General features: G+C 19.4%; 1 protein-coding gene across 1 annotated transcript; it reads left to right on the forward strand.

The window, feature by feature from the left end:
- Window positions 1-581: 581 nt before the first annotated feature.
- Window positions 582-26547, forward strand: LOC128953338 (steroid 17-alpha-hydroxylase/17,20 lyase-like). The gene is made up of 10 exons (XM_054298825.1): window positions 582-875; window positions 1188-1577; window positions 20026-20158; window positions 21853-21978; window positions 22526-22699; window positions 23057-23153; window positions 23228-23392; window positions 23830-24407; window positions 24870-25210; window positions 26533-26547. Exons 1-10 carry the CDS (start codon window positions 582-584, stop codon window positions 26545-26547), a joined length of 2313 nt encoding a protein of 770 aa, XP_054154800.1.

A 26547-nucleotide genomic window follows, 5' to 3' on the forward strand; every position in this document is an offset into this window, starting at 1 on the left:
TATATATAAAAAATAATATTTTCCATATATATATATATATAAAATATTTTCTATATATTAATAAAAATAATAAAAATAATATTTTTAATTACACAATAGCTTAAGTAATAATGAAATCATTGTTTAAATATAAGTATATATTGTTAATATTTTTATATATTTGTATATTTATAAGTGTAAGTTTATTTTTTGAACATTTTATTTTTAATTTATTTTTTTTTAAAAATAAATATATATATATTCTAATTAACAGCAATTAATAACTAGAATATTTGGCATTACCTTGGTAGATTTGGCATCAATCTATCAAACTGATCTAGTTGGTCTATCCAATGTACTAACAACATGTGCATCAATTGGCATATTATCATTTCTATGTAATTATTTAAATTATAATACTGTATATATATATAAAATGTTTAAAAAAACTAATAATTATATTTATCTAAAAACTTAATTAATTTTTTTTAAATATGTTTTTTTAATTTGTTTTCTAATTAGTCAACATATTATGTCGTCTAATAAACAAACAGTTAGTATTTGCTGTTATGTTGCTATTATTGGGCCTAACTATAACATGGATGCCACGATTGCCCAAATTAGGCTATTTTTATGCCGACCTTATTGTTTATATACTGGTTTCCGGTAGTATTTTGTTCATATCGGACGTATGGATAGTTGAAATGTGGTCGGACAGGTGCGGCCCGTATATTCAGGCCGGTCGTATGATGGATAGTCTATCGGCAATTGTCGGTCCATTGATGGTACAACCGTATTTGGGTAGTATAGCTAGAAATAATGGTCAACAGTTAATACTAGTACCCTATCTGATAATTGGTTTAATGAATATTTGTTGCGGTTTAATAATGGGCATGGTATTTTTATGGAAACCATATGTACCTAGATCAATTAACTTAGATAATCAAAATGAAACTACTAGTACTACTACTACTACTACTACTACCAGTAATAATAATAATAATAATAATATAATTATTATTAATATTAGACAAACAAAATTCATGGAAAAAATACGTTTATATTGTAACGGTTTTCCAGAACAGATTCGACAAGATTTATCCGAAAACCGTCAAAAATGTTGTCTAATATTTCTAACTATAGCAATGTTTGCCCAATTAGTATGCATACAAAGTCAACAAATTAGTTATTTTCCTACATTTGTACAGTTATTTGGCAACAACCATACTATCAGTCAATCGCAATCAGCATTCATGACTACCGCCCTATCAATTGGACAGTCGGTTAGTCAACTGTCCTGTATAGTCATCATTAAGTTTTCGGGTCCTAGTCTAATATTGTTCGCTAGTTTGGTCGTACTATTTGTATCGACACTACTGTTAGTATTTGTTAATCAATTACAGCTAACTGGGCTTATGTATGCCTCCTGTGTACTGTTTGGTGTCGGCTATGGACCGATACCGGCCAGTTTGTATACATTACTCGAACGTATAGTACCCGTAACCGACACTATAGGTGCACTGATTATTGTAGCGTACAGTTTGCTAAACACTATACTAACTCAGCTAACCGGCCGCTATCTACAGGACAATCCAATGGTATTTGTTTATCTGAATTTGGGATTCATATCGGCATCACTATTAACTATGACCCTGATACAATTTTTGATTTATAAATTTAAAATTTTCAAACAATAACAAAACATATTAATTAACTTTTTTATTTATTTATCATTAGTAGTAGTATACATAGCACTTGACACGCGATTTAATCCTCCTATAGTTTTAATCCTTTAATCCCCTACTAATCCTCTTATCAGTTAATCCGATCAGTCCGTGCGTAAAAGTTATGAACGAAATAGTACTACTACATGTAGTAGTAGTACTATTGACCATTCATAAATTATGTAAATGTGTAAAAGTGATGTTATGCAATATGTCACGTGACATATTGCATCACATGAAATAAAAAATGTTTTTTAATTATGCTTCTATTTTTTGATTAATTAATTAAATTTATTTATTTATCATATTTCAAGTTAAATACAATTAAATAGTTAAATACAATTAAATAGTTAAATACAATTAAATAATTAAATACAATTAAATAAAAGTTAATTACAATTAAGTATAATATAATTAATAAAATAATTTAAATTGGTATTTATAATTATTACTCATAATAATTATTCATTATTATTTTTTAACAAAAAAGTATTTGTTTTTATTTTTAATAAAATTATATTTTGATTTAATAGGTATAAATTCTAAATATATTTTCAATGATAAATTATTTAAACACTCACGTTGATAAATATACTTATTATTATCAGAGTTTATAATAATCAACTGTAACCCTAGATTACCTTTTATATTTACAGTTAATAGATAATCTTGCATTAAGTCCCAATTGTGTGACCCTAATTTCTCACTATAATTGATCTCAGCTAAGCGACATAACTTTTGTGTACCACGAGTTTGAATGTTTGGACTATATCCCTTTGCAGCAATAATTTTAAACCAATGAAGATTATTGGATAGTTTTTGTTTATCAAAGCCATAATAATGCCAGACGCTTCCTATCCAAATAGCATGATATCCAGATGAATAAGATTTGCAATTAATTGTGATAACACTTCGCTTTTTAAAACTTTTTATTAACTGCTCTTTTTGATTATTCACAACAGGTATTATTTCAATTGATTGTGATTTAATTGTTTTTGAGTCGCCGGTGTTAAAATTCATATTTTAATGATATACTAATTATCACACTACAAACACGTAAAAATAAATAAAAAATACGTTTTAATAACACTATAATATATAATCTTATTGAGATTGAAGTATATATTGCTTGCAATTTACTGTGCGCTATATTAAGCGCCTGCGTTTAAATAAAATAATTATTTATGACGCAATGCTTATTAATATTTATAACACAATTAGATATTGTTATAATTATTATATATCTAAAATAAATAATATATATTTATATATTATATTATTTAAAATAACAAATTATAATAAAATTATTAACATACTAATAATTGTAATATTAGTTATATATCAACTAACAATAATTTAATAATAAAGTACTTTAAAACATTAATATACTTATAAGATTACCTGTTTATAACATGTATAATAAGATAAATTAAATGAAGTGAACGTTTAAAGCTATGCAAAGCTAATGAAATGCGTTAACTGCTATGCAATGCTTGCAATATGTGGTACTATGTATTACGCCTGCGCACAAAGTGTAAATGCTGTTAATGCATAAATGTTGATGCAATCATATGTTTATCAAAAAATATATATAATTATAGATGATGCAATGAGTTTCTTGATATTATTATTAACACTAATATATTACTATTATTTCTTTTACTTAAAATAATCATAACACTAGAATAGTAGTTAACTCTTGTTATAACTTAGTATAATAAGTAATAAAATAATTTTTTTGTTACAATTGAAGTAAGTTTTGATAAAATTATTTAAAATAAAAAATGATGCAATGCAAAATTCAGTAGTTCTTATTATTACACTAAAGACTATTATTATAAATAATTATAATATACTGTGAATTAAAATAGTTTATTACAAGTTTTACGATTATTTATATATTAACTAATATATATAACTTAAGTGCATCCATTAATACACTCTAATAGAATAATGCTAGATATTAAGATAGCTTGTATGCAATACGTTGAGCTATGTACTACGTCTGCGCAAAACCGGTTATTAAATGTTGATTCAATATAACTGGTTCAAACCGGTTTATTAGTGTTAATGCAATCACATGATTAAAGAACCGGTCATTACTAGTTTAAAAATATAGATAAAAATAATGAATTCCTAAACCTAGTTATAGTCATTATATATATATATATATATATATATATCGTAGCTATAAGTTTAATAAGGTATATATTAGATATTGTTTATAATACGGATTKGCTGTATATACTAGTGGTTCTGTAATAAAAATATATACATATATATATATTTAGACAGTTATGATAGAAAATTTTTCGTTGAGTTATATACTAAAGATATAATTTTTTGAAACTGTTTTTTTCGAAGATTAAGTTTTAAAAGCAATATTTAATTTATTTATGTTAAAGTTATATTGTATAAGTAATTTTCTTTGCGTTGTAAAGAATATATGTATTACAGTATATTATACTGTATAGTAACTTGTAAAGTATATAAAATAAAGAGTAACTTGGTTATATTAAATCTATGTACTGTATATAAGTGATAATTAAACTACTACTTAAATTGTTATTAATAATATCTTAATTTATATTAATTATCAATATTGTACTATAAAAAATACCTATTAATTTATCTATAATGTTATAATATTATCATACTGAGTACAAGTATTAATATTACTGCATTATATTCTATTATTTTTACATTTTAGTAATATATATCTATGATATATTGTACCAAAACATATACTATTTTTGAAATATTATACTACGTCAACTTTTAATTACATTAACTATGTAAGAAAGTTTGGTCATTATTCCGGATCTTCGGATCAGTAATCCATCTCCGAGACAGATACAAGACTTCAAAATAATATTAGTTATATATAACGCAGCTATCAATAAACAGAACTTCAAATGGGTCATTCATATACACTGTGACGTAATAGATAAGCTATAAAAATTGACCATACCCCTTAATCTTTGATAAGTAATCTTTTAATTCATAAATTACGTTACAGTTCCTTATAAAATATATCTAGCTTTACTTATTGTTTTGTAAATTTTACTTAAAATTCATTTTAAGGCTATATGACGGTTAACTCACAGACTAAACCGTCAAATACTAATATTATTTTATTTAATAATATATTAACTTAAAATTAATAATACATAATACATTTTATTAACATATTAAAACATATTACACACATAAAAATTATTTTAAAAGAAAACTATTTTATTTTATATTATAAATAAATAATATTGTACTATAAATTTATAAAGATACATTACTATTATGTTATATATTTATATTTCTACATTAATTTTAAATATTTGTACATTTTACTAAAATATATCTATTATTTATTGTACTCTAACATATATTATACTAATTTTTATAATATTTTACTAGTTATACATTATAATACCCTATTATGTCATAATATACATTGTATTGTACTATTATTTTTAACTATTATTGTTGTAATATAGTAGCATTGGAATAATTAATTTCTATATTAGATTATATACTAATAAACTATTTAGTAAAATTATATATATTTACTTCATAGTTAATTTTATTACCATAATTTATTTAAATCTTTTTTCAGTATTACATTTTCATATTACAATTCGTATTATTAAGTTATATAACTAAATTATATTACACTATTACTGTATTATTTGACTATACTAACCTTATATTATTTTATTAATACATTAAAATTATTAAACACTAATTTATTTATATTTTATTATTGTTTATTCAATATAATTAAAAAAATAAATTTTTTATTATATATAATAAATTCATTTTTAAAACATTATTTTAAAAATTATTGGCATATTACAATTACAGAAGTTAAAATTTATTATAAAAAATATAATAAATTATATTACAAATACACTATTTTACATTTTAGTGATTTTATATTATACTAGTATGATATTTTACAAATAATTATAATATATTAAACTATTACAATATATTTTACTATATATGTATGATATATTATTAGCATATTAATTAAACATTATGATATATTTTTAAATATTAAATAATATATCTTTATTATGATCAACGAAAACTAAAACATTAATTTACATTATGACTGTTTTAACATATTATAATATATAAATAATTATATACTATTAATAATCTTATACATAATATCTTTTATATTCAATAACTAAAATAAATAACGATTTTATATTGTTTTTTAATAATACTGTCTTATTTTACACTATTTCTATATTAATTTATATTTTAACTATTCTATATAACACTGTTTAATTACATTTACCTATACAATTACACAAACAGATAATACAGTTTAAAGATATAATGTTATTTTTATATTTATGTTATACTGTACTACATTATACCATTAAACAGTATGACCATGCCATATTTAATTAAAGCAGTAATTATTAATATAACGTTATAATTTATTGGTTTTGCATTTGATAATAATATAAAATATTTGAAATATACTCAACAAACTAATTTATATTAATTAATAATAGTATAATTAAAAAAATATGTTTAATCCTATTACACATCTAAATTATTTGATCTATAACTAACTAGCTTAAACACAATTATGTAGTATACTTACACCATTTAAACAGTATAACTATATTATCCTACACTATAGTCAACTAATTTTTAAGATAATTATAGGTTATAGCACAATATTTATAATAAATATTATTATATTTTACTTTATAACTATGTATATTTAAAAGTATCTTTACAATAATTTACGACATAACAATGAAATATTTCTTTATAATACGTTATATTGTATCATATAATATAACTTTATTATATATAACTATATCTATACTAATTAAAAATGTTATTATAATCAATTCTCTATACACTTGTTAACAAAAATAGTAATCTATTCTGCACTATATTAGTTAAAAATATCTTAACATTAAGTATGATGTATTACATTTAGATTTTTAAACAGTATAACATTATTATACTACTTTACACTCACACTAGATTGCATTATCGTGACATTATAGTACATTACAATTACCAACTCTAGATAATAGTACAACTTTATTTTACTACACAAATATATACTATAACTAATATATTCTACTACATTTACATTAATTTATTATATAATTTTGTTATATTTAACTACTTTTACACTATTTAACTAAACAATTATATAAATATAATATATACTTACATTATTTAACTCATATACAGTATAAGTATATTATACTACACTATGATCATATTAATTATTAATATAACTAAATGATATTCAACTATATTTTTATTAATTTATATTAAAAATATTATACATTACTATTATTACCTATTATTACAATTAATTATAATATATTACTTTAACTTTTCATTAGCTGACAGTGAAATAATGGATTATTACACAATTCATATACATTCATTACAATATTATACTATATTTCTATGTTATATTCATTAAAATTACGCTACATAATAAGGTTTTTTATGTCTAATTAATAATTTATACACTTTTTAACAGTAATATTAAAATAAATTGCAATAGAAATAAACTATTTTACAATAAAATTATTTTATACATCACAAGTCATACATTATTAATGCAAATTATTAAAACTTAATTTTTTATTATAATAAATTTACACTAAATTACTATATAGTTATTATATTTTACGTCTAGATTAATTTATAATGTATCAATCTAAACTCAGTGCATTTACACTGATTAAGTCTATAATTGTTTTATATTGTGATACCTATATTAACTAATAAGATAATTACATTATATTAGATTACTATTATTGTAACTAGCTTGTGGTATAACTACGTTAAATTTTACTAAACTTATGCTAATTTGATATTTAAAATATACTTTAAACTTAACATTATAATTTTTATACTACCTTCAAACTAATATACACTATAAATACTATACATTGTACATCATTTACTTTACTAAACATTACTATATGATTAATATTAATTTACTATACTGTACTACATTTATTTAACAAACAATGTAAATTTTTTATTACATCATCAAGCACTATAACTACACTATATATTTCAGTAAACTTAGACAAATTTAAAATATAATTATTATATATAGCACTACCATTATACTATATGACAGTATAACCTTTCTATGTTCCCCAATACTTAAAATTTCTAACAGTTTCAATATGCTATATTGTAGTAATAACACTATATTACGATAAACTTAGACTATGATGTTAACAATATTACAGATAACAATGTTTTTTAATTTAATAAATAACTTTTAAACTAGATATCAATATAACTATGTTAAAGACATTACACGTATACACATATAACTGTAAGTTTAACTAAATTTAACTATATTTACTGCAAGTATACTTAATTTGATTAATTGTGCTCTTACTTTTAATATAATTTTTCTGAATTGTTAAATTGTTTTACAATATTTATGTATGAGTATAAAATAATATTGTTATTTTTTAGTGTTTTAGTAAACTAATTAACTATGTAACTGTTTATTTTTGTTATTTGTGTAAAAAATGTTATACAATAAAAATGATTGATAAAAAAATTACTTGTCGTTGATATTACACATAAATAACATAGAATATTTACAAATTTATGAAGTAATAATTTTGGTAATTTTGGCTTTTTGGTAGATATGGTAACAATAATTATGTAACTTCTGTAATCTATAGTTTTTAGTGTATTCATATGGTGATGGAAATGTGTTATAAATAAATTTCAGACCGCCATTGCATATATTTAGTAATAATTATTGCTTATTAGTAATTAATTATAACATAATCTGAGCAAGTAATACATTATACACATTGTTATTAGAAATAAACTGTTGTGTACAATTGGTAACCAATAGATATAATAAATATTATATGAGTCGTGCTAATATTGTTACTATTATACACTCTAGTGACTAAATTATAAAGTGATGAGGTTATAAAATAATTATACTGATTATATTTTTGTATTATTAATGGTAATAAACATTACTATTTTTAGTTAACACAATTGATATATATTTCTTTGTTAGTATTTATTATTATTTATAATAAAAATGGTTGAATAGTATCATTATTCTACATATACTAACATATTTTTCAATTTACAACATAATTTATTAAAAATGTAACTAATATATTTTTATAGACTAATTTGTTGTGCAAAAATACATTACGTTTGACTATAATCTATTAAGTTTACAACTTATGTTATTAATGTAACATAAAATCTAATTAATAGTAAGTATCAACTATCAAAGAGAACTAAACCACAATATTACTTTATTATATTTTACTTTGATAACTAATTTATTGTACTAATAATTTAATTTAAGCAGTAATATTATTATATTATTAACTATTATTAACCAATATTTTACTAAAATATAGTATGTTATGAGAGACAAGTAAATTATTTATATTTTTATATATACTTACTATTGAATATAATATTTAAAATAACTATTATATAATATGTGACATATGCTATGCAGTGATAACAATAATGAGTAGTATATTTAAGTTATAATATATCTTATTTTGGATAGTATGGTATATTTGATAGTTTCATAGTATATAAATAGTATATAGTTTTTGTACAAGTATAGTTTGTATAGATGTATTATTTTACTGATTTAAGAAATATTTATACTAAAACTTAGAACACATTAAATAAAACAACAATAACATATTTTATAATTAATATTACAATTATTTATTATCACCTTAATTATTTATATAACTAGTTGATATTATTTATACTAAACAATTTTAATATATATTCTAATCTTATATATAGTAGGTGAATGTTTGAACATCACTAATCCGGTTCCAATGTCACTAATTGAAATATAGTTAACTATTTCATTATAAGTAATTTATACTGTATATATTTATAATTCTTTATTAATTTATTTAATATATCTTATGTAATTTTATTATTGTAACAATATTTAATTTTATTACCGATTCTATCTTTATATCTTATTATTAGTGAAATTTTAATTGATTAATTAAGTTTATTATTTATTATTAATGTTGTACATATAGTAATTTAGTTATTATAAATATTATTAGCTTTAAATATAAAATACATGATATGTATCTATTACCTCATTATAATATCACAAATCCCTGTCAATCTTAGCAATAGGTAAACTAGTATTCCTGTATCGTATATGAAGATGTAATATTTATTAATTCAAAGTTCAAATTCAATAGTAATAGATAAGGTGTAACAAAGTTTGGTTAAAATATTGTTAAAACAGATGAATCATACCCATTTCCACTTAGTTACCAATGATCAAACACCCGAATGGGCCATTCATATATACTGTGATGTAATAAAAATATTAGATATATATACTCATAAATAATCTTCTAATAGCTATTCTTTAAAAGAATACGACACATTTGTAACATATATATCCCACTTTGCATATTTAATTACAAACATTTTGATAGTTACACAAACATAACAATTATATTATATCTTTACACTCCTGTAAAGTTCTACCTTAACACTTATAAATAACTATTGTATTTCATATTACATATTTTAAGAGTACATAATATACAATTATTCGATCTTAAGAAATTACTTATCTAAAAAGTAAAAACAATTCTTTATAATTTATAAATTATTTTATATACTAATATTTATTAAATAGTAAAATTTGTTAGCCTTCTCATAATTATAAATATCACTACCTTAAGTAAACAAAACACAAATAAATAATCGATATTATTTTTCTCTAAAATATGCAAACATACAAGTATATCATCGTAAAAAAACATTTATTAAAACGTATTGAAATAAATGATCGTGAAAAGAGTAGTGAAAACAAAGTACTTTACCCAAGTTCGAAGAATTGATTTCAAAAATTAATAATTTAAAAATAGTATTAATGATCAATTACTCTGTAAAAAATGTTATGTAAATAAAATAAAAGTGTAGTATTGCAATGTTGTCATCACTTAACTGATATAGACTAATTTAAAAATTACAAATTGTCTAATTGTCAATTGTTTAATTAATATAAAAAAATTAGATTCTTTATTTTATTTTATAATTTAGTGATTATTTTAAAACATGCATTATATATTTTATCTCTAGAGTCTTTTTCAAAATGTACAATATATTTTCTGCAATATGATTACATTTATATTCATGAATACGTCTGTCCCATATTATTCAATGCCAGTTAGATATTCTAGCTTGTTTAGAGGCATATGGTTAAACATACATAATCTTGAATATTATCATTAAGTTTATATCAGATTTTATATATGTTAAACTAATTATATTTTGAATATGTAATTGTGTTGTTTTCATAGTTTCAACATTAATATTGAATCAATTATTGTAAACTAATAATTGTGATACATAAAATTATAAAATTAGAGTAATTATAAAAATAAGTTGGTATTTAATATTAATAAGTATCGTATAACTGTTATATTTTAAAACTGTTATAACTATTATGTAATTATATATATATGCAATAGTTGTGTATGTAATAATATCGTTCTAATATAAGTTTAGTAATATAAGTAAATGTATAATTATATAAAAAATATATGATTTATGAAGTTTTATTTACTGTGTTCTACTTTTCAATATACATATTTAGTAAATCAGTAAAAAATACATCTATACACATTATACTTGTACAATGACTATACTATTTATATACTATCAAATTATCCAATATAACATACTATACAAAGTAATATATACTACAACTTGAATATACAATTCATTATATAGCAAATGTCACATATATAAACTAAAGTTATTTTAAATATTATATTCAATAGTAAGTATATATAAAAATATAAATAATTTACTTGTCTCTCATAACATATTATATTTTAGTAAAATATTGGTTAATAATAGTTAATAATATAATAATATTACTGCTTAAATTAAATTATTAGTACAATAAATTAGTTATCAAAGTAAAATATAATAAAGTAATATTGTGGTTTAGTTCTCTTTGATAGTTGATACTTACTATTAATTAGATTTTATGTTACATTAATAACATAAGTTGTAAACTTAATAGATTATAGTCAAACGTAATGTATTTTTGCACAACAAATTAGTCTATAAAAATATATTAGTTACATTTTTAATAAATTGTTTACTTAAATTTTAATAAACTTTGTTTTCACTACTCTTTTCACGATCATTTATTTCAATACGTTTTAATAAATGTTTTTTTACGATGATATACTTGTATGTTTGCATATTTTAGAGAAAAATAATATCGATTATTTATTTGTGTTTTGTTTACTTAAGGTAGTGATATTTATAATTATGAGAAGGCTAACAAATTTTACTATTTAATAAATATTAGTATATAAAATAATTTATAAATTATAAAGAATTGTTTTTACTTTTTAGATAAGTAATTTCTTAAGATCGAATAATTGTATATTATGTACTCTTAAAATATGTAATATGAAATACAATAGTTATTTATAAGTGTTAAGGTAGAACTTTACAGTGAGTGTAAAGATATAATATAATTGTTATGTTTGTGTAACTATCAAAATGTTTGTAATTAAATATGCAAAGTGGGATATATATGTTACAAATGTGTCGTATTCTTTTAAAGAATAGCTATTAGAAGATTATTTATGAGTATATATATCTAATATTTTTATTACATCACAGTATATATGAATGGCCCATTCGGGTGTTTGATCATTGGTAACTAAGTGGAAATGGGTATGATTCATCTGTTTTAACAATATTTTAACCAAACTTTGTTACACCTTATCTATTACTATTGAATTTGAACTTTGAATTAATAAATATTACATCTTCATATACGATACAGGAATACTAGTTTACCTATTGCTAAGATTGACAGGGATTTGTGATATTATAATGAGGTAATAGATACATATCATGTATTTTATATTTAAAGCTAATAATATTTATAATAACTAAATTACTATATGTACAACATTAATAATAAATAATAAACTTAATTAATCAATTAAAATTTCACTAATAATAAGATATAAAGATAGAATCGGTAATAAAATTAAATATTGTTACAATAATAAAATTACATAAGATATATTAAATAAATTAATAAAGAATTATAAATATATACAGTATAAATTACTTATAATGAAATAGTTAACTATATTTCAATTAGTGACATTGGAACCGGATTAGTGATGTTCAAACATTCACCTACTATATATAAGATTAGAATATATATTAAAATTGTTTAGTATAAATAATATCAACTAGTTATATAAATAATTAAGGTGATAATAAATAATTGTAATATTAATTATAAAATATGTTATTGTTGTTTTATTTAATGTGTTCTAAGTTTTAGTATAAATATTTCTTAAATCAGTAAAATAATACATCTATACAAACTATACTTGTACAAAAACTATATACTATTTATATACTATGAAACTATCAAATATACCATACTATCCAAAATAAGATATATTATAACTTAAATATACTACTCATTATTGTTATCACTGCATAGCATATGTCACATATTATATAATAGTTATTTTAAATATTATATTCAATAGTAAGTATATATAAAAATATAAATAATTTACTTGTCTCTCATAACATACTATATTTTAGTAAAATATTGGTTAATAATAGTTAATAATATAATAATATTACTGCTTAAATTAAATTATTAGTACAATAAATTAGTTATCAAAGTAAAATATAATAAAGTAATATTGTGGTTTAGTTCTCTTTGATAGTTGATACTTACTATTAATTAGATTTTATGTTACATTAATAACATAAGTTGTAAACTTAATAGATTATAGTCAAACGTAATGTATTTTTGCACAACAAATTAGTCTATAAAAATATATTAGTTACATTTTTAATAAATTATGTTGTAAATTGAAAAATATGTTAGTATATGTAGAATAATGATACTATTCAACCATTTTTATTATAAATAATAATAAATACTAACAAAGAAATATATATCAATTGTGTTAACTAAAAATAGTAATGTTTATTACCATTAATAATACAAAAATATAATCAGTATAATTATTTTATAACCTCATCACTTTATAATTTAGTCACTAGAGTGTATAATAGTAACAATATTAGCACGACTCATATAATATTTATTATATCTATTGGTTACCAATTGTACACAACAGTTTATTTCTAATAACAATGTGTATAATGTATTACTTGCTCAGATTATGTTATAATTAATTACTAATAAGCAATAATTATTACTAAATATATGCAATGGCGGTCTGAAATTTATTTATAACACATTTCCATCACCATATGAATACACTAAAAACTATAGATTACAGAAGTTACATAATTATTGTTACCATATCTACCAAAAAGCCAAAATTACCAAAATTATTACTTCATAAATTTGTAAATATTCTATGTTATTTATGTGTAATATCAACGACAAGTAATTTTTTTATCAATCATTTTTATTGTATAACATTTTTTACACAAATAACAAAAATAAACAGTTACATAGTTAATTAGTTTACTAAAACACTAAAAAATAACAATATTATTTTATACTCATACATAAATATTGTAAAACAATTTAACAATTCAGAAAAATTATATTAAAAGTAAGAGCACAATTAATCAAATTAAGTATACTTGCAGTAAATATAGTTAAATTTAGTTAAACTTACAGTTATATGTGTATACGTGTAATGTCTTTAACATAGTTATATTGATATCTAGTTTAAAAGTTATTTATTAAATTAAAAAACATTGTTATCTGTAATATTGTTAACATCATAGTCTAAGTTTATCGTAATATAGTGTTATTACTACAATATAGCATATTGAAACTGTTAGAAATTTTAAGTATTGGGGAACATAGAAAGGTTATACTGTCATATAGTATAATGGTAGTGCTATATATAATAATTATATTTTAAATTTGTCTAAGTTTACTGAAATATATAGTGTAGTTATAGTGCTTGATGATGTAATAAAAAATTTACATTGTTTGTTAAATAAATGTAGTACAGTATAGTAAATTAATATTAATCATATAGTAATGTTTAGTAAAGTAAATGATGTACAATGTATAGTATTTATAGTGTATATTAGTTTGAAGGTAGTATAAAAATTATAATGTTAAGTTTAAAGTATATTTTAAATATCAAATTAGCATAAGTTTAGTAAAATTTAACGTAGTTATACCACAAGCTAGTTACAATAATAGTAATCTAATATAATGTAATTATCTTATTAGTTAATATAGGTATCACAATATAAAACAATTATAGACTTAATCAGTGTAAATGCACTGAGTTTAGATTGATACATTATAAATTAATCTAGACGTAAAATATAATAACTATATAGTAATTTAGTGTAAATTTATTATAATAAAAAATTAAGTTTTAATAATTTGCATTAATAATGTATGACTTGTGATGTATAAAATAATTTTATTGTAAAATAGTTTATTTCTATTGCAATTTATTTTAATATTACTGTTAAAAAGTGTATAAATTATTAATTAGACATAAAAAACCTTATTATGTAGCGTAATTTTAATGAATATAACATAGAAATATAGTATAATATTGTAATGAATGTATATGAATTGTGTAATAATCCATTATTTCACTGTCAGCTAATGAAAAGTTAAAGTAATATATTATAATTAATTGTAATAATAGGTAATAATAGTAATGTATAATATTTTTAATATAAATTAATAAAAATATAGTTGAATATCATTTAGTTATATTAATAATTAATATGATCATAGTGTAGTATAATATACTTATACTGTATATGAGTTAAATAATGTAAGTATATATTATATTTATATAATTGTTTAGTTAAATAGTGTAAAAGTAGTTAAATATAACAAAATTATATAATAAATTAATGTAAATGTAGTAGAATATATTAGTTATAGTATATATTTGTGTAGTAAAATAAAGTTGTACTATTATCTAGAGTTGGTAATTGTAATGTACTATAATGTCACGATAATGCAATCTAGTGTGAGTGTAAAGTAGTATAATAATGTTATACTGTTTAAAAATCTAAATGTAATACATCATACTTAATGTTAAGATATTTTTAACTAATATAGTGCAGAATAGATTACTATTTTTGTTAACAAGTGTATAGAGAATTGATTATAATAACATTTTTAATTAGTATAGATATAGTTATATATAATAAAGTTATATTATATGATACAATATAACGTATTATAAAGAAATATTTCATTGTTATGTCGTAAATTATTGTAAAGATACTTTTAAATATACATAGTTATAAAGTAAAATATAATAATATTTATTATAAATATTGTGCTATAACCTATAATTATCTTAAAAATTAGTTGACTATAGTGTAGGATAATATAGTTATACTGTTTAAATGGTGTAAGTATACTACATAATTGTGTTTAAGCTAGTTAGTTATAGATCAAATAATTTAGATGTGTAATAGGATTAAACATATTTTTTTTATTAATTATACTATTATTAATTAATATAAATTAGTTTGTTGAGTATATTTCAAATATTTTATATTATTATCAAATGCAAAACCAATAAATTATAACGTTATATTAATAATTACTGCTTTAATTAAATATGGCATGGTCATACTGTTTAATGGTATAATGTAGTACAGTATAACATAAATATAAAAATAACATTATATCTTTAAACTGTATTATCTGTTTGTGTAATTGTATAGGTAAATGTAATTAAACAGTGTTATATAGAATAGTTAAAATATAAATTAATATAGAAATAGTGTAAAATAAGACAGTATTATTAAAAAACAATATAAAATCGTTATTTATTTTAGTTATTGAATATAAAAGATATTATGTATAAGATTATTAATAGTATATAATTATTTATATATTATAATATGTTAAAACAGTCATAATGTAAATTAATGTTTTAGTTTTCGTTGATCATAATAAAGATATATTATTTAATATTTAAAAATATATCATAATGTTTAATTAATATGCTAATAATATATCATACATATATAGTAAAATATATTGTAATAGTTTAATATATTATAATTATTTGTAAAATATCATACTAGTATAATATAAAATCACTAAAATGTAAAATAGTGTATTTGTAATATAATTTATTATATTTTTTATAATAAATTTTAACTTCTGTAATTGTAATATGCCAATAATTTTTAAAATAATGTTTTAAAAATGAATTTATTATATATAATAAAAAATTTATTTTTTTAATTATATTGAATAAACAATAATAAAATATAAATAAATTAGTGTTTAATAATTTTAATGTATTAATAAAATAATATAAGGTTAGTATAGTCAAATAATACAGTAATAGTGTAATATAATTTAGTTATATAACTTAATAATACGAATTGTAATATGAAAATGTAATACTGAAAAAAGATTTAAATAAATTAAATAAAATAGTATTATTTAAAAAAAAAATTATGGTAATAAAATTAACTATGAAGTAAATATATATAATTTTACTAAATAGTTTATTAGTATATAATCTAATATAGAAATTAATTATTCCAATGCTACTATATTACAACAATAATAGTTAAAAATAATAGTACAATACAATGTATATTATGACATAATAGGGTATTATAATGTATAACTAGTAAAATATTATAAAAATTAGTATAATATATGCTAGAGTACAATAAATAATAGATATATTTTAGTAAAATGTACAAATATTTAAAATTAATGTAGAAATATAAATATATAACATAATAGTAATGTATCTTTATAAATTTATAGTACAATATTATTTATTTATAATATAAAATAAAATAGTTTTCTTTTAAAATAATTTTTATGTGTGTAATATGTTTTAATATGTTAATAAAATGTATTATGTATTATTAATTTTAAGTTAATATATTATTAAATAAAATAATATTAGTATTTGACGGTTTAGTCTGTGAGTTAACCGTCATATAGCCTTAAAATGAATTTTAAGTAAAATTTACAAAACAATAAGTAAAGCTAGATATATTTTATAAGGAACTGTAACGTAATTTATGAATTAAAAGATTACTTATCAAAGATTAAGGGGTATGGTCAATTTTTATAGCTTATCTATTACGTCACAGTGTATATGAATGACCCATTTGAAGTTCTGTTTATTGATAGCTGCGTTATATATAACTAATATTATTTTGAAGTCTTGTATCTGTCTCGGAGATGGATTACTGATCCGAAGATCCGGAATAATGACCAAACTTTCTTACATAGTTAATGTAATTAAAAGTTGACGTAGTATAATATTTCAAAAATAGTATATGTTTTGGTACAATATATCATAGATATATATTACTAAAATGTAAAAATAATAGAATATAATGCAGTAATATTAATACTTGTACTCAGTATGATAATATTATAACATTATAGATAAATTAATAGGTATTTTTTATAGTACAATATTGATAATTAATATAAATTAAGATATTATTAATAACAATTTAAGTAGTAGTTTAATTATCACTTATATACAGTACATAGATTTAATATAACCAAGTTACTCTTTATTTTATATACTTTACAAGTTACTATACAGTATAATATACTGTAATACATATATTCTTTACAACGCAAAGAAAATTACTTATACAATATAACTTTAACATAAATAAATTAAATATTGCTTTTAAAACTTAATCTTCGAAAAAAACAGTATTATATCTTTAGTATATAACTCAACGAAAAATTTTCTATCATAACTGTCTAAATATATATATATGTATATATTTTTATTACAGAACCACTAGTATATACAGCCAATCCGTATTATAAACAATATCTAATATATACCTTATTAAACTTATAGCTACGATATATATATATATATATAATGACTATAACTAGGTTTAGGAATTCATTATTTTTATCTATATTTTTAAACTAGTAATGACCGGTTCTTTAATCATGTGATTGCATTAACACTAATAAACCGGTTTGAACCAGTTATATTGAATCAACATTTAATAACCGGTTTTGCGCAGACGTAGTACATAGCTCAACGTATTGCATACAAGCTATCTTAATATCTAGCATTATTCTATTAGAGTGTATTAATGGATGCACTTAAGTTATATATATTAGTTAATATATAAATAATCGTAAAACTTGTAATAAACTATTTTAATTCACAGTATATTATAATTATTTATAATAATAGTCTTTAGTGTAATAATAAGAACTACTGAATTTTGCATTGCATCATTTTTTATTTTAAATAATTTTATCAAAACTTACTTCAATTGTAACAAAAAAATTATTTTATTACTTATTATACTAAGTTATAACAAGAGTTAACTACTATTCTAGTGTTATGATTATTTTAAGTAAAAGAAATAATAGTAATATATTAGTGTTAATAATAATATCAAGAAACTCATTGCATCATCTATAATTATATATATTTTTTGATAAACATATGATTGCATCAACATTTATGCATTAACAGCATTTACACTTTGTGCGCAGGCGTAATACATAGTACCACATATTGCAAGCATTGCATAGCAGTTAACGCATTTCATTAGCTTTGCATAGCTTTAAACGTTCACTTCATTTAATTTATCTTATTATACATGTTATAAACAGGTAATCTTATAAGTATATTAATGTTTTAAAGTACTTTATTATTAAATTATTGTTAGTTGATATATAACTAATATTACAATTATTAGTATGTTAATAATTTTATTATAATTTGTTATTTTAAATAATATAATATATAAATATATATTATTTATTTTAGATATATAATAATTATAACAATATCTAATTGTGTTATAAATATTAATAAGCATTGCGTCATAAATAATTATTTTATTTAAACGCAGGCGCTTAATATAGCGCACAGTAAATTGCAAGCAATATATACTTCAATCTCAATAAGATTATATATTATAGTGTTATTAAAACGTATTTTTTATTTATTTTTACGTGTTTGTAGTGTGATAATTAGTATATCATTAAAATATGAATTTTAACACCGGCGACTCAAAAACAATTAAATCACAATCAATTGAAATAATACCTGTTGTGAATAATCAAAAAGAGCAGTTAATAAAAAGTTTTAAAAAGCGAAGTGTTATCACAATTAATTGCAAATCTTATTCATCTGGATATCATGCTATTTGGATAGGAAGCGTCTGGCATTATTATGGCTTTGATAAACAAAAACTATCCAATAATCTTCATTGGTTTAAAATTATTGCTGCAAAGGGATATAGTCCAAACATTCAAACTCGTGGTACACAAAAGTTATGTCGCTTAGCTGAGATCAATTATAGTGAGAAATTAGGGTCACACAATTGGGACTTAATGCAAGATTATCTATTAACTGTAAATATAAAAGGTAATCTAGGGTTACAGTTGATTATTATAAACTCTGATAATAATAAGTATATTTATCAACGTGAGTGTTTAAATAATTTATCATTGAAAATATATTTAGAATTTATACCTATTAAATCAAAATATAATTTTATTAAAAATAAAAACAAATACTTTTTTGTTAAAAAATAATAATGAATAATTATTATGAGTAATAATTATAAATACCAATTTAAATTATTTTATTAATTATATTATACTTAATTGTAATTAACTTTTATTTAATTGTATTTAATTATTTAATTGTATTTAACTATTTAATTGTATTTAACTATTTAATTGTATTTAACTTGAAATATGATAAATAAATAAATTTAATTAATTAATCAAAAAATAGAAGCATAATTAAAAAACATTTTTTATTTCATGTGATGCAATATGTCACGTGACATATTGCATAACATCACTTTTACACATTTACATAATTTATGAATGGTCAATAGTACTACTACTACATGTAGTAGTACTATTTCGTTCATAACTTTTACGCACGGACTGATCGGATTAACTGATAAGAGGATTAGTAGGGGATTAAAGGATTAAAACTATAGGAGGATTAAATCGCGTGTCAAGTGCTATATATACTACTATTAGTTATTATTATTTTTTTTTAATTTTATTTCAAGTCATTAAAGAATTTTATTTTATTAAAAAATATATAAATTTATATCTAAAAAAAATTAAGACAATTTTTACTTGTAATTAAATATTTTAGATATTTTCTAAACTTTATTACAAAATGATTAATCAATAATTTATATTTTATAAAGAAATTTTATTTCTATATAAAAATAACTTTAAATAATTTTTAATGATGACAATTACAAATAAAAATATTATAATTTTTAAATATTTATTTTTAAAAAATAAATAACTATTACTATTACTACTACTACTACACACTAAACACACATACAATGTATATATATATATATATACCTGTAGTATAAACAACAATACATTTAATTTACTAAAAAAATAGTATTGTATAATATTACATAAGTACATGAAATAATAATAATTATTATTATTATTCAAAATTATTACTGAATTATAATTTATAATTCACCAACAACAAAAATTATAAATTAAAAAATAACTAAATACCCAACAAACTTAACTAAACTTAAAAATATCAAATTAAATATACAGTAATAAACTTATTATTTGTTTAATTTGACTTAAAGTATTAAAAAATTTATTTAGTATTAAAAATAATTATTTTTTAAAAAAAATTAATAATAATAATTTTGTTGTTGTTGAAATAATGAAAGTCATCAAAAAAACAAAAAAAATTACTTAAAAATAATAAATAGCAGATATTATTATTATTATTATTATTTTATCATTTAATATTATTATGTATATTATTAACATTATTATTTATTATATTATTATATTAAGTTTTTTTTGTTTTAAAAAAAATTACTAGTCATTGGAAAAATTTTAAAAATTTCTAATAATTTAAATAATATACTACTAGTATATATAATTTAAACTGTTTTTACTGTTTTTTATACTATTGTTTATATTGTTTATTGTTTAATAGATTTATTAAAAAAAAATCAAAATAAAGTTTATTTTTTTCTCAATTTATTATTGTTAACAACAATATGTCTGTATTATTGTCGCAATTAATTTTGTGGTTTATATCAGATATATGGATAACAATATCAAGTTTACTAATTGCTTATATGGTCTATAAAGTGGCAAAATTTTATTATCAATATTTTAGTCTACCTCCCGGTCCATTTCCATTGCCAATAATAGGCAATATTTTATGTAAATATATTTTTTTTAATATCTAATATTTTCTAATATTTTCTAATATTTTCTAATATTTACTAATATTTTCTAATATTTTCTAATATTTTCTAATATTTACTAATATTTTCTAATATTTTCTAATATTTTCTAATATTTTCTAATATTTACTAATATTTTCTAATATTTTCTAATATTTTCTAATATTTTCTAATATTTTCTAATATTTTCTAATATTTTCTAATATTTTCTAATATTTTCTAATATTTTCTAATATTTTCTAATATTTTCTAATATTTTCTAATATTTTCTAATATTTTCTAATATTTTCTAATATTTTCTAATATTTTCTAATATTTTCTAATATTTTCTAATATTTTCTAATATTTTCTAATATTTTCTAATATTTTCTAATATATTCTAATATTTTCTAATATTTTCTAATATTTTCTAATATTTTCTAATATTTTCTAATATATTCTAATATTTTCTAATATATTCTAATATTTTCTAATATTTTCTAATATTTTCTAATATTATTTTAATTAATTAATTATATTAAAAGCATTTCGATCTAAACACCATTCGGACGACATATTTAGGCAAATGTCCAAAAAATATGGACCAATATTTACAATACATATGTTTAATACACCGCTTATTGTTATCACTGACATAGATATTGCTAGAAATGTATTCAATAGAAACGATTTTGCCGGACGTCCTAATAGCTATTTTGGTAAATAATTATTGAAATAATAATAATTAGTTTAATAATTATAATAATAATTAGTTTAATAATTATAATAATAATATTAGTTTAATAATTATAATAATAATTAGTTTAATAATTATAATAATAATTAGTTTAATAATTATAATAATAATTAGTTTAATAATTATAATAATAATTAGTTTAATAATTATAATAATAATTAGTTTAATAATTATAATAATAATATTAGTTTATTAGTATAGAAATAAATTATGTGTTATAACTTATTATTTTTGTAATTTTTTTCAATTATTTATTTTTTTCAATTTTTTAATTTTCTTAAATTTTTTAATTGTATTTTTATTTTGCTAAAATTTAAAGGAAGTTTATTTACAAACAGCAAACATTGTGATGTAATTTTCAACGATTACGGCCACTCATGGAAAGCACTGAGACGTGTAGCGCACGCGGCCATACAGTACGTGTTTTTTTCACTAAGTTTTAGTTTTTTATATTTTAATTAAATTAATTAAATTATTTTTTAAAAAAAAGAAAATATTCAATAAATGAGCGTTTGGTGAACGTAACGGTCGATTCTGTTGATAAAACAGTGGGAATAATGTTAGAAACTGATGGTCCGGACAAACCAATCAAACCGTTTGATTATATATACCATATGTTTCTGAATGTTTTGGCTAATAGTACTTTTGGTGAAAAGTATTTATTTATTTATTTAAAAAATATTAATAATTTAAACAACAATATATATATACTATCATATATACCGTATAAACCAATATAAACCCCAATAATATATATATATATAAAAGGGTAAGCAGGTAAGGCTAAATGACCCCACCCTCTGAATTTAAGTAAGTTTTTTAATACAGAATTATTCTATTTTTTAAAATTTTAGTTTTAGTTAAAATTTAAGTTTTTCATTATTATTTTTTTTGCAAATTTTTTATTGAGGGAATATTATATCTATTTTCATAAAAATTTACATTGGGAATTTTCGGGGAATTTATGGAATTTTTATTTATTATTTTTAAAATTATCTTTCAGACTCTATCTTAGGTTACCCCACCAAAAAAATAAACATTATTTAAACATTGATAAAATATATATATATTTATTTTTACACTTTTTTACAGCTATAACATGAATGATCCGGAATTTAAATTTTTAAAATATTTTCTAAACGATTTCATTATAAAAGAAGCTGGGTCACATTTTTTATTATGGGATATATCGCCTATAATACGTTTATTGGACAGAAAATTGGTTACGAAACATCAAAAACTAATTGCAAAATCAATTAGTCTAATATCCCGAAAATTTACCGAACATTACTTGGATTATAATCCCGATATTGAACGTGATTTTTGCGATGCATTGATTGCTAGTAAAAATGATGCCATCCGTGAGGGCAAACAGTCCCGACCCTATCTAACCGATCGGAATCTATCGATGACATTGTTGGACCTGTTTATTGCCGGTACCGATACTAGTCATCGTACATTTCAATGGTTGCTATTGTTTTTAGCCTATTATCCCGGGATTCAATGGAAATTACGCGAAGAAATTAATAGACAAATAGGTGACCGATTGCCCAGACATGAGGACAGACATCTGTGTCATTATGTGATGGCATTTATATCGGAAACCTTACGCTACAGTAATGTTATACCAATGGGTGGTCTGCATAGTGCTGTAGTTGATAGTAAAATAGGTATTATTTTTGTGATTTTGTACTTTAATTATAAAATTTTTAAGTATTTTAAGTTATAATTAAAAAGAAATATTAAAATTTATAATTTAAATTATATATATTAATAATCTAGTAATATATCTACAGTATATACATATATATATATATATATATATAAACTATAGGACAATTGTGTACAAATTGGCTTATTGTATACAATATATATACATTATATATACAGTATATACACATTATATATACAGTATATACATTTAATATACAGTATTAACATATTAAATAAGCTATAGTTACTATTTTTTTTAAAAAGTAAATTTATCTAGCTTAATTTAATGTTAAATTATTATAAGCCATTTATATATAATAATTGTATCCAGTTTTATGGTCATATATATATATATATATATATATATTGATATATAAATAATTTAAAATAAATAATAATAATAAAACTAAATATTTCAGGTGACTATACTATACCTAAAGGTATGTCCATAATATGCTATCAGGGTATTGTATTGCGAAACAATGATACAAATCAATGGACTAATGGCCTGGATTTCCTACCCGAGCGTTTCATTGACCCGATTAGTGGCCAGTTTCTGGCCAACCAATTGCCTCCATCGTACATACCGTTTGGTTTGGGACGTCGTGTTTGTTTAGGCGAAAAGCTGGCCATAGCTAACCTATTCCTAGTGTTGGTCCGTTTTCTACAATCAACCCATAACTATGATATTTGTTTAGCCAATAATGATAAACCAATTGATCGTTTAATTACTATAAAAGCCGATCCGTCTATTACTGACGCATTCAGTCCCTATGAATATGAAATTATATTCAAATCTAAAAACTAATTATTATTATTATTATTATTATTATTTGTTGTTTTTTTAAAAAAAATTAATTATTAAATAAATTAAATTAAATAAAATCTTGTACATTATTATTATTAAAAACAATTATATTAAAATTGAACAAATTTTTGTTTATAAAAAAATAATAAATTTTTTTTAATTAACAAATTCTTATTATTTATTTTTTATATATTTATTATTAGTATTAAATTGCAAATAAGATTTTGTGACATTTTTTTTAAATTAAAAAATATTTTTATTTAATTATTAAATAATACAATTAAATAAAAATCTTGTACATTATTTTATTAAAAAATATTATTTTAAAATTGAACTATTTTTTTGTTTATAAAAAAAATAATAAAAATTTTTTTTTAATTATCAAATTCTTAATATTTATTTTTTATATATTTATTATTAGTAGTAAATTGCAAATAAGATATTGTGATATTTATTTTTTTTAATAATTATTAATAAAAAAAATTAAATAAAATCTTGTACATTATTTTATTAAAAAACAGATATTAGATATTAATATTAATTAAATCTTTATTGAATTTTTTTTATAATTAATTAATTATTTGTATTTTTTTGAAAATATATTTATTGTTTGACTAATATGTTTTAGCTAAACTAAAATTATAATCTATACATATACTATGACATCTATTGATAGTAAATAAAAAAAAAGTTATTTTAATTTAAAAATTGCTTTTATTAAATAATTGAACCAGTTAAGTTAATCTTGTACATTATTATATTGAAAACATTTAGTTAATACCAATATTACTCAAAATTTTTAACAAAATTTTAATTTATAATTTTAAATAATGACAAATTATTGACAAATTATTTTAATTAAATAACAATATATATAGAATTTTTTTTAAAAAAAATTATATTCAATTAAATATTTTAATTAAAATAATTATTATATTAAAAATGTTTTTATTAAATCTATTTTATTACATTTATTATTTAAAATTTAAAAAGATAAAATTAGAAATTTGAAATTGTTTTTATTAAATATTAAAGCAATTAAGTTAAACTCGTATATTATTATATTGAAAACAAATTGTTAATAAAAAATATTAACTAAAATAATTAACTAACATAATTTTAGATTAAAATTTTAAATAGTTATAAAAAGTTAAACAAATTATTCACAAATTATTTTAATTAAATGTTTAAAATCTAATGTATATTATGACATCTAGTATAGAAAATTTTAAAAAGTTATTATAATTTAAAAAATTGTTTTTATTAAATAACAGAATCAATCAAGTTAA

Source organism: Oppia nitens, unplaced genomic scaffold (assembly GCF_028296485.1).
Source record: "Oppia nitens isolate AA-2021 unplaced genomic scaffold, nextdenovo-longstitch-racon4-pilon3 scaffold21_pilon_pilon_pilon, whole genome shotgun sequence".
Lineage (NCBI taxonomy): Eukaryota > Metazoa > Arthropoda > Arachnida > Sarcoptiformes > Oppiidae > Oppia > Oppia nitens.